At 47.6% G+C, this 12,184-nt stretch overlaps 1 protein-coding gene across 1 annotated transcript in view; it reads right to left on the bottom strand.

The window, feature by feature from the left end:
• The window catches only part of LOC103759691 (zinc finger protein 618), a 66,098-nt gene that overhangs the window by 33,544 nt on the left and 20,370 nt on the right, over positions 1-12,184 (bottom strand). The window contains exons 3-4 of the mRNA XM_029960616.1: positions 10,222-10,317; positions 7,055-7,132 (exon numbers count right to left, since the gene is read on the bottom strand). Coding sequence (XP_029816476.1) covers positions 7,055-7,132; positions 10,222-10,317 — 174 coding nt within the window. The remainder of the gene's footprint in view (positions 1-7,054; positions 7,133-10,221; positions 10,318-12,184) is intronic.

Genomic DNA, 12,184 nt, shown 5'->3' with positions numbered 1-12,184 from the left:
CACACTGGTTTGGACTGGAAGGGGACCTTGAAGACCATCTCGGTCCACCCCCTGCCATGGCAGTGACACCTTCCACTAGACCAGCTGCTCCAAGCCCCGTCCAACCTGGTCCTTTGGAGGAGCCTCATAACCCGGGGCTCTGATTCCCCAGGCTGTCACTGGGACCTGGGGTCGACATGGGATGGCTGAAGGGACGTCCCTACTCTGGCCCTGCTCTGAAGGGCTTCAGGGAGCCCTGAGAGGGCTGTGGGGAGGTGTGGGGTGAGGGCTGCCTGCTCCCCCTGCCCATCCCTCCTGGCCCAGCCCAGCTCCTGCTGTGCCCTGGCTGAGGGGCCCTGGATGGGGAGTGTAGGGCCTGGACAGACACATCCCAACAGCCCCACTGTCATTAAAGGAGTTCATGAGGATCAGCTTCCTAATTTCTACTGAAGGGTTATTGAAATACCTCATGTGCAATTAGTCACAGGCTGGCTTGGGTTGGAAAGGACCTTAGAGATAATTTCATTCCACCCCCTGCCATGGGCAGGGACACTTTCCACTAGACCAGGCTGCTCCAAGCCCCGTCCAACCTGGCCTTGGACACTTCCAGGGATGGGGCAGCCACAGCTTCTCTGGGAAACTTGTGCTGGGGCCTCACCACCCTCAGAGGGAACAATTTCTTCCCAATATCCCATCTAACCCTGCCCTCTGGCAGTGGGAAGCCATTCCCCCTTGTCCTGTCCCTCCACCCCCTGTCCCAAGTCCCTCTCCAGCTCTCCTAGAGCCCCTTTAGGCCCTGGAAGGGGCTCTCAGGTCTCCCTGGAGCCTTCTCTCCTCCAGGTGAACCCCCCCTGCTCTCCCAGCCTGCTCCAGAGCAGAGAGGCTCCAGCCATCAGAGCATCTCTGGCCTCCTCTGGACTTGTTTCAACAGGCAATTTCTGGGCAAGAGCTGTCAACAAGGAAAGCCAGCAGTGAACAGTGCAGCCAGCTCAGCCTCCCCTCCCCAGCCATGGCAAAGCCACTACAGGATACAGGCCATGAGATTCCCCCCAGGGCAATTCTGTCTTGGTCTTACTGAAGACAGATGTGGAAAGATGGGAGAAAAAGCTCCCTTTGCTGTGGCTGAGACTGCAAGAAGCACAGAGCACAGATCATGTTCAAGCCTTAAATGAATGCAATGGGCAAAGCTATAAGCTGGAAAACAAAACCCAAAGTTACAAGTCAAGGATCATAAACGATTAGGATTTCCAAGCCATTTTGAAGTGTTTCATATTCATCCTAAATTGCATATACTGTATGTCACATTATCTAATAACATAACTACGTTGCAAAATATTCCATATGTCTCTTGGAATCATGCTTGTGCTCCTCTGGAAACCACAGCTGCGGAATGGCACAGCATTTTTGAATTTAAAATTCGCAACCTTAAGTAATGAACACTGTTTGCATTTAATTTCCCTATTTCTTAAAATTAATAAAAACAAATGATTGTGGGTTTGTGAATTTGTACATTTCTACTTGATTAACCTGCCTGATTAGATCATTTTTCTAGGCAACGATATTAATTTGGCACAATTTCATAAACTGAGGGGCCAGATCAGAAATCCTCAGTATCAGCTACAGAACTTTGACAGCAAAGCCCTGGATTTTTTCACAGCTGCTACTTGTATGAATTCCCACCTATCACTCAAGGAAAAGCAGCTATGACACAATGGATTTCTGCAAAATGCTGTCCTGGCATTCACAAGCAATGGCATAAATACACCACAAAAAATATGCACTATTCAAATAGCTTTAAAAAGTACTTTAGTCATATTTAACAAGAATCAGGTAACACACAAAGGTTTAAGAAGCAGCTGTTTCTGAACTGTGCTAAGAAATGTTGTTAGTCATAAGACAGAACAAAGTCTTCCTGAATTAAAAAATGCCGAACTAAAAATCCCCTAATGCCCGCTCTGCATCACCTTTGGGCTGAGACCAAGTAATTACAGCTCTGAGACAAAAGACCTATTTCTGAGAAGTTGTAAAAGTCAGTAAGAGTAGGGAGGTGGGCAGGGGAGCTGCAAAATAGGCAAGTTAACTCCTATGTCCCAAGAAAATTTCTCCATCTCATATGAATATCTGCTGCAGACTGGGAAATGTGCACAGGAAAAAATGGATCTTGGGATGCAGAGCAGAGGGCAAAGGACCTCCTCAAAATCCTCCGATTTTTCAGTAGTAGATAAGCAAACAAGTGAACCCCAACTGCCTACAGCTCAGGAACAACCTTTCTACTCAGGGATGGTTATTTCGCTATGAATTTTCTACTTCTCACCTCAAAATCCACTCAGTGACAGAACTGCTCTAACTCAGACTCCAAAAATGTGCGCTTTGGAAAAAAGCGTTTTTCCATATTCACCATCTGAATGAGTCATCTTCCTTTTCATATTTTTTTGCATTGAGCAGAACCCATTCTTGGAAAACATTAATCTGAAACTTTCAAAGCTTTGAGAAGCTTTTTAACAACTGGTGAAACTAGAAGCTTGGCCTGAAGAACTCAGTCCCAGTGTGGTGTGTTCAGTGTCTGTTCTGGTGAGGGCAGCTCAGCTGTCGGCTGGCACAGCCACACGGAGAGGACACTGGGAGCTGATGGGTTTGGAGGGGGGGTAGTGCAACAACTAAATAATGTAAATAAATAATAATGGAAAACAACTTGAGCAAAATCATCATTCAGCCCAGAAAGGCTTATCTGGAAGCAGAGAACTTCCACCAATTCTTGGGCCAGAGGCGAGATATCCTGCGAGGGTTAAATTCGAGCCTTGCTATTTTCTTGCTTTGCTTTCTGAAGAATTCTTCTTTGGGTAAAAATCTCCCTTGCTTGGCCTCAGCCCAGAAGTTTATAAATTTACTGTTTGAAAGTCTAATAAAGCAATTTCAGCCATTTTTTTGAGTTATCTAAAAGTGAAATAATTTTCCTGACTCAAAACATGCGGATGTTTTGCTGCTCATGTTGCTCAAACACGACCCAACCGTACAAAGCAGAACTTTCTAGCTGACTAACTCCTGAAGGCAATCCAAACCTTTTAATGACTTGAAAAACCCCACACAGCTAAAATAAAAGCACTGTAAGCAAAACATTTTTAAGCCCTGGGTTGCGTGTAGGCGAAGCAGTAACATTTGGGACAGAGCCTTCCATCAGCACCAGGAATGTGCAGCCCCTCTGCTCCAGCTGAACTCCAGCAGCTCGGCAGGAGGAAGGAGCCGTGATCCTGCAGGCATCAGCTCACAAAGGAGCCTTTCAGCTCCACAACATAACTTTTGTTGTTAGGTTTCTTTTTTATTTTATTGGTGTGTTTTGGAGAGGCAAAAGGGGAAGGAACTTTCTTCCTTGATAAAATGTAGTGAGGAAATTTCTTACCTACGTTTCTGGCCCTGTGCAGAGCCCTGACATGGGGATTTCTGTGCCTGCATCTCAGCTTTCAGAGGAAAGCAGAACAGGAACTAAACCATCCTAATGTCCCAAAGTTTGCACTTGCAAACTGCCAGGAGATCAACTGCTGCCTGAAATTCTCCAGCCAATAGTGAGCACCACAGGGAAAGCTCAGTAAACTAAGAAAATACCCAGTTTTCCAATATAAACTCCCTTGTTCCTGAAGGAAGACAAGGAAGAAATCAGCCTAAAGAACACAGGTGACATCCAACCAGCCTGTCTGCCACGGAGAGCTAGAGAAGAGGCCGGAGCAGTTATAAAAAAAAATATAGAAAATTCCTCAAAAAAACACTCATTCCAAAGAAAAAAAAGATGTTGCCAGTGCAAGACTCTTCATGTGGAACCAAACAGCTCAAAGGATGAGAAGACACATAAGTTCTGCACAGGGTGGACAAGGACAGATAAACTGCACGAGCAGAGGGCAACAGACCATCCCCCCATGCTGGCCACAAGCTGTGAGCCCCAGGCTGCCCTGCCACAGCTCCACACTGGGCACTGCACTCAAAAACCAGCTCAGTTCAGAGCAAGAACAACTGGAGACCACCAAACCTCCCATCCTGGGCCCAGCTGTTGTGTCACTGAGTGGTGACAGTGGTGCTGGAAAGACAGATGTTTTGTTCTGCTCCAAAGGTGCAAACCAGATCAGCTCCAGTTTATCTGTTCCCCCGTGGGCTGAACCTTTTGTATCACCTGCTCTGTCCATCTGCAGGATCAACCCACGGCTTGGTCAAGGCCCCTTAGTGACATGGGAGCCCCAGAAGGAAGCAGAGAGTAGAGGACTGTTCAAGGGGAAGAGCTGTATCCTACAGCAAATCCCAAACAGCAGGGATTTCCACTGGAATGCCCAAAAAGCCCTGGAAGGAAGCACCTAAAGAGAAGAAAGAGGGGCCTATGTTTGCTCTCCCTCTCTGATGCTGAGCTGGTGAGTTTCCCAGGGTCAGTCCAACCTTCGGGAAAGGCAGATGTTCGGGGACTGATAGGTGGCTCAGACCTCAGGGAAGCCACGGATGACACTCAGAAAATCCATCCCTCAAAGAGGGAATGCCAGGTCCTGCCAGTGCAGCACAACTCCTCCCTTGCCCAGGAAAAAGACAGGACTGCAGGATTCAGGATCGGAGTTTCTGGCAGCTGATTAACTGCACTTAATGGGCCAAGGGAGCTCACATTCCAGTGCCTCGAGGAAAGCAGCCCTGGGAGAGCTGGACTGCCAGTGCTTTATCCAAGACTGTGAAAACCTGCAGCGTGCAGAGTGACACCCCCAGGGCAGTGTCACCGCCACGTTATCCCACCTGTGTCACGATGGGGCAGCACAGGCCTCTTCTCCTCCATGAAGTGGGGCAATAAAAGCATCTTTCACAAAAATTCCCGTCGCTCCTGCAGTCCTATGCTATTCCAGCACTGTTCCTGGTACAGTCCATGTACAGGTCTCACTGGGTAATATCACAAAGGGCTTTCCTCCAGAGAACTCTTCCTTCTTTTTCCTGCCCTTCCTTTACATGCCCTTTCTCTGGCAGGTTATTCATCTGCAGACAGGTCACACACTGTCCCACTGCTTTACTTGCAGCTCAGGATCTGCTCCTGGGAAAATCCCACTTCCAGAGCTGCAGCATGTTTGCCGTTTGAGTTCTTGCTGCAGAGTGTATATGAATAAATACCTCGCTTGGATTTTTATTGTCTTAAGGCAATGCAAATGCACTTTAAATGTTACACTACATGCATCCATTTACACCAACATAAAACATTTTCTAAGTATCATAAGTATATATAAATTCTGTTTCTCCACCACTGATGTGAAAATTACTGATAGATTTCCACTTACAAAATTTTGGAAATTTCCCTCTTCTACAGCTACACATGACAAAGGCTTTGGGAGCAAAAGTAAAGTCATGTCTCCACTGAGTTCATGTCAAAACCATGGATATCAATTGTACAGGTTGATGCATACAGATAATTTAATATATAGCTTAATTTCATTATCAAATATAAATAAATACAAATCAATTGGATCACACACTAGGAGGTGATCTCATACTAACAGAGCTCCTGAAATTCCACCCAAATTAAAGATCCCATAGTGTGTGGGGAAGAGAAGTAAAATAAAAGCCATCCTTGTCCCAAATTTAAATACTGCAATTATTACTGCAAAATTATTGCAATGCTGTGATGTAATGCTAAAGCATATCCCTATTATTTTAGGGATTTTTTTCCTTAATCTGCAGAGTGAAGCTAATTAGTAGTTACATTTAAAGGACTTTCAGGAATTTTGTTGGTATTTAGAAAAGAAATACCAGCACTGGAAAACAATTCAGTGCGTATCTAAGGGTACTGAGGCAGCTCTGTGATATTAAACAGCACACGAGGAACATGCAGTTAAGGGACATGTGAGAGATTGTGACAAACTCTGAGCAATTAAGGACACACGTTCCCTTCTCAGCTGGGCATGTGCTGACTTCTGAGAGTTTATACATTTAAAATCTAATATTGCATTAGCCTTGATTATCCCTGGATTTTCAAACTTTTCACTGGGAGTTCTCTTTATGCTCCTTTAGACATTCCAGCAGTACTAACATTGCTGGTTAAAACAGAGGAGCTAAAGCAGATGCTCCTGCCAGGCTGACACACAGACTTCAGTGCTCACCTCAGGGGACAGAAAATAAGCCCACTGGAAAGCTCAGGAGCTGCTTTTCAGTCCCTGTTGTTCTGGTATTTCAGATATGCAATTCTCCAAATCCTGCAAACTTGTACAAACCACCACAAACTTTCACATTTCTGCAATTAAGCGACATCGGATTGTCCAGTCTTACAGAAAATTCAAATAAAGCCATTCCTGACTAAGCACGAGACATTTCAGCTACACAGTGCACTGGGGAAGTGACCTCAGCTGACAGCAGGAGCATGGGGGGAACTCAAGGAGCATTTTGGTTTCAACATAAAAATACAGCAGCATATCTGACTTTTATCCTCCCCTCCTGACTTATCAGGGATGGCTGAAACACCCAGCAGGGCAGGAGCATGGAGCACCTCGGGGAGATGCCACCACACTCAGTGTGTGGAACCTGCCAGGATAACCTTCCTGATCTGCAGCTCCCCCAGCACACAGCGATGCCCCCGAGAGCCCTGTGCAGGAAACACTGCACCAAACACAGCAGCTGCCCCTGACCTTGGAAGAAATGTCACTGGAGTAGAGAGACACAAAGCTGAGACAACCCCAAAGTTTATCCTCTCAATGAGCCACCTAAAGAAGCTTTACTGGTGACCAGGGAAGGTGCAGAGAAACCTTCAAGATTTTCCTGAAATTAGACATAAAATCACAGAATCTCCTGAGCTGGAAGGAACCCACCAGGACCATCCAGTCCAGCTCCTGGCCCTGCACAGACACCCCAACAATCCCACCCTGTCCCTCAGAGCATTGTCCAAACCCTCTTGGAGCTCTGGCAGCCTTGGGGCTGTGCCCACTGCCCTGGGGAGCCTGGTCAGTGCCAACCACCCTCTGGGGGAAGAACCTTTTCCTGAGATCCAGCCTGACCCTGCCCTGGCACAGCTTCATAGCCCCTGAACCTGCGTGTTTCCCCAGGATTCCCAGAGATCTGAGCAGCAGTGAGATACCTCTGTGTGCTCGCACGTGGGTCTGGAAACAGTTGTAATACTTGTATTTCTTCCCACATATTCCACACTCATAAGACCCTGAAAAACAAGAAAGAGAAGAAACACATCACCACATTAGATCAGGAAAAACAGCCTCCCCACACACTGATCCATACACTGTGGGCAAAAGAATGCAGTTTGCAGCAAAGTCATTCTTGGAAGGTTCATGGAGATAAATGCAGGAAATCACTATCCCAGACTCTATTCTTTTTCCAGCCTTCTTTAAGATTCCTTGGCATATTACCCTGAACTTACATTTTCAGAGTATCTTTTCAACTTTGCTAACGTGAAAGTGCCACTCTCAAAATAGCCTGACTTATAATTTTATAATAATGACTAATGTTTCCTATGGACAGAAATAACCTTGAATTACTTTTCAGTAAGTTCCTGCTAGCTGGGAAAAAAAGCTTTTCAACTGAAAAAAGAAGGCAATATGTTATCTTGAGGCAAGGAGCTTACAAAATTTCTCAAGAAATGCACAACTTACAAATTTCCCAAGAAACCCACAGAGATTTGGTAAATATCCACCCAGAGGAAACCAAATAGATACAAATAGAACTTTTGCCCTTTTTAAGGAAAAGCACATGACCACAGTAGTCTCTCTTCTCAATTTGTGTCTCTAATTCCAGAAAACACACATCTGCAAACAGTCATTTGAAATGAACCCAGAGGAGCAGAGCTGGGAGAACCATTTGTAATGATGAAATTATGCCATGGATTTAGGCTCTTCTGTTTATTGAACAGGCAGACAGAAATTTCCTCAGATTTGTTATTTCAGTTGATTCAACCTCTTTTTTCCCCACTCCACTTCAGTGGACAGGCTATAAATTCACCTCCCAAGCTCTCATTGGCACAATGCATTGCTTTTCTTAGCTGTCCCCCAGCAGCTACTGAACTGGGATCCCCTCAGTGCTCTTCAGGAGGGCAAGAGCAGCACTTACTGAAGAGGAGGTGGGGGAAAAAAGGGCTGACTGTGGTTTGGTGTGAACACAGTGTTTCACTTCCATGGACGCTTCCTCACACAACCTTGAAACAGTCTTTTCCTGACCATGCCAGACAGTCAAACTCAGGGATGAGCCATAAACAAGAACATTCACACACATATCCAAATAAACATTCCCAACCAGCATCTCACAGCAGAACTTACCTGATGCTACTCAAAGTGAGCTCTTGCCAGGAACAAAATCAACATGTTGTTTGAACATGTTATACCCACGGTCCCTTTTCCCCTTCCCACATCCTATTCTGCAGCTTGGGAAGAAAACAACCCTCCTTTCAGTCTGTAACAGCCCTGAATTCCCTGTCCTTCATTGCTGGCATCACTCAGGAATATCTTGTGAGCTTTGGAGGCTGCTTTGTCCCTGATGCTGGAAGAGGCCATTTGCCACAGTTGGATACACCAGAGCACACATCTGAGAAAATACTCAGATCCACTGATAGCACAGGCAGTTCACTGTGTCTGATCTGCTCTAGAGCATTTTTATTATCATAGCTCACTGTGTTTTATATCCAGATACACATATATGGGACAGTCATCACCTGTGGTCACTCCACACAGTCTTTCCCACATGAAATCCTGGCTATCAGTGAATTGGCAGCACCTGCCAGCCCTCATTTTCCACGCTCAAGGACTGATTATTTTCATCACCAACCTCCAAAATTATTTCCTGAAAGCTATTCCAGCTGGAACCCTGAAGCAGCACAGCCAGCAGACGAGTGCACTCACCCTTACTTGGCCCTACAACCAGGAGCCCTGGGCAAAGCTGAGGGTCAGATGAACCAACAGAGGAACATGAGTGATGCCCACCCACATCCCAACACAGAGCTGGCTGCACATGGAGCACTGGGAAAAGCTCAAACAAGTCCAAGGAGGCCACTAAGTTGATCAGAGGGCTGGAGCCCCTCTGCTCTGGAGCCAGGCTGGGAGAGCTGGGGGGGTTCACCTGGAGAAGAGAAGGTTCCAGGGAGATCTGAGAGCTCCTTCCAGTGCCTAAAGGGGCTCCAGGAGAGCTGGAGAGGGACTGGGGACAAGGGATGGAGGGACAGGACAAGGGGGAATGGCTTCCCACTGCCAGAGGGCAGGGCTAGATGGGATATTGGGAAGGAATTGTTCTCTGTGAGGGGGGTGAGGCCCTGGCTCAGGTTGCCCAGAGAAGCTGTGGCTGCCCCATCCCTGGAAGTGTCCAAGGCCAGGCTGGATGGGACTTAGAGCAACCTGGTCTAGTGGAAGGTGTCCCTGCCCATGCTCAGGTCCCTTCCATCCCAAAGCATTCTATGGTTCTATGAGTCTATGAAAACAGGTCAAACAGAGTGAGTGGCTCTAGGTTGAATTTTTTTCTCTGTTTTTCTTATATTTCCCCCTTCCTCTGGATATAGGCTATGGCACATGAATGTGTTTGGTCTTGCAGAAGTTCTCCATGAGTATCACCTGTACAGGTGCAGTGCCTTCCCTCTCCAATGCAAACCCAAATGGTGCTGCAGCCCTCGGGCAGGGGCTGTGCTGGAAAGCAAGGGCAGGAGAGGGACCACGTGTCCCTTGGCTTTTATGCAGATGCACTGAGCACCCAGGTCTCAAGTGCAACTCAGGGAAGGCTGGAGTCATCCTCAAAGGGGACATCTCCACCCCCCTCCTACCTGTGGATGGTAGAGCAGTGCCCCAGGAGGACACTGAGTGTGTGGAGGGTGGGAGGGAGGTGTGTTACAGACCTGAAGTCCCGCAGGCTCTGAGAGACAACTCAACAGCCACAGCTGTGTGCTCAGCACACAGATCATCACAGTAGAGAAAGGAAGGGTGACTTACCACAAAAAAGGATGTTATTAGAGTGGAGGAAGGATGAAGTGAAGGAAATAAGACACTGCTGTGTGTTAAGGCCTTGCAAAGAACACGCCCGTGTGGCCTCGGGCACCACCATGGCCGGAGTCTATCTCAGACTTTGTCCACATCAGGATGTGTCATGCAGGTTAAAGCTGGTTGTAGTAGGAGGGGAGATGGGGAAGCTTTTTGGTTAGTTGGTGCCAGGCTTTTCCTGAGCCTCACAGCTGGAATTTGGGCAACACACCCGTTGCATCCAGAGCTTTCCCTTGCTCCCTGATCCCTGGTTAGACTTTCACACCCTTCCATCACATACCGGCTGTGTATCTCAATGCATGGTCAAAAATCCACGTCCCTGAATATCGATTTCGTGTATATCCAACAGGAGAGCCACGTTCCACTGCTTTTCCATCTAAATTGTGCAAAAAGAAATCAGAAAAAAGCCCTTAAAGTGGATGCATTTCCAAAGAATAATGATGGCTGAAGCCTATTAAAAATTTCCAAGCCCCATCTGTCCCTGTGGCTCGCTAACAAGATGTCAGGGGTCACACAGAATTTCTTAAGGCTTCTGCAGCACTATTTTACTTCACTAGGGAGCATCGAAAGTGCTCCTGAATTCTGTATGCTGAACAGCTCAGCACTGAGAATCAGCACCATGGCAGGAACCCAGCCCGTGCGTGTGACACTTGAGAGAAAGTCTCAAAGCAGAAGGATTCTCTTCACTGTCTCAGAAACATTTCTGATTGAAAGCATTACTTGAAAAGTCCTCTCCAAAATGTTTCTTGTAGAGCACAGCCCAGACTGAGAGCTTAAGCAGTCTTGTATGAAATTTCTCCTGATAACTCAGTCCTCCAAAACACACAGACTGACCTGATGGTATTCCCAGCATTAGGAAATGGTCCACATCTGACAAACACTCTCCTCCCTTTCTCCTGATTTACAGCACAAGTGCCTTTTGCTCTTCCTCTCCTCTCCAAACAGCCCCATGGTGGGACTTCTCTGCCTCTCTGCCCTGACACTCCTGCCCTGAGCAATGTCCATGTGTTGAGGTTCTTCAAATGACCCTGGCCCAGGGCCAGGGCATGAGGCTTGCAAGAAGAAAGAAGAAAAGAACAGGAAATATGGCATCTCTGATCTGTGCAGGGCAGGAACACCCCCTGAGACAGGGAGAGCCAGGGGGACCGTGGGGGTACAGGTGGGTGCAGGGGAGGAACGGGGGATCCACAGCAGCAGCATCTGCTGCAGACTGGGCCCAGGTTAGGACAACCTCTCCGATGGATTTCTCTGCTTGGGATGCCAAAGGGGGATCCCAAGGGATCGCAAGAACTGTGGAAAAGCAGCTGAAAGGGAAATGGTCCAAACCCACATAGAGCACTGGCTCTTCAGCTGGGGGACTGTGGCTACTCTCAGCACCCATCCCCCTCCACTGCAGCCACTTCCAGCCACCACAGGGTTTGGGCTGCCCCAGATGGATGGAAACAGAGTCTGGAGTAGTCCAAAGTGCCAGGAGAGACATGTGAATATGTAAGCAAACAGGAGGCAGCAGACACAAGGCCTAATGTGATGAAAATACTGCAAGGGAATAGCAGCAACTGAGCTGGGAATCCCTGTTATAAATTGCTCCAAGTAACAACTAAAAATATAAATATAGCAGGCTCCTGAGGAGATGTGACTCAGAAAAGAGACATAAATCTTGCAATGTGTATTTCAGCCAACTTCTGAGGCTGAGCCCCCAGGAAAGCTGTCACTGGGAGCCATGTGTGCCCTGAGCCTCCAGCACCATGGGCTCAGCTCAGACAATGCATTCCCCCTTGAACCAACTGTCCCCAGCACCCCCTGAGAGGAGAGTCTGAGGGGCAGCAATTCCACACAAAGGAGAGGGATTCATTCACACACAGTTCACCACTTCAGCAGGAATTACTATAAAAAATAACCACTTTCGACACCTCCAATCTTGGCTTCCCCAGTGAAGGCGAATAAAATCCTCCCAAAGCCCTGCCTGTCTGCACAGCAGAAATGATTCACATCCAGGGCTCCAGATCACACCACGAGAGAGGCTTCAGGGAGAAAAACTCCTGCAAGTGCAGCAATAGAGAGCACAAAGGCTTTGCTCCAGAGTCAGGAGGCACCAGTGGCATCAGCAGTTCACACCTTCGGGCTGCTCCAGCACAGCAGCTGAAATGGCCCGTGGGGCAGAGGGGGCAGGATCCAGGGAGGGGCTTGTCCTGCTCCTCTCTGCCCTGGGGCAGCCTCCCCTGCAATACTGGGGCAGTCTGGGG

This window comes from Manacus vitellinus, unplaced genomic scaffold (assembly GCF_001715985.3).
Source record: "Manacus vitellinus isolate BGI_N305 unplaced genomic scaffold, ASM171598v3 scaffold_27_pilon, whole genome shotgun sequence".
Lineage (NCBI taxonomy): Eukaryota > Metazoa > Chordata > Aves > Passeriformes > Pipridae > Manacus > Manacus vitellinus.
Note: the sequence above shows the minus strand (reverse complement) of the source record. Positions and strands in the feature narration are given on the sequence as shown.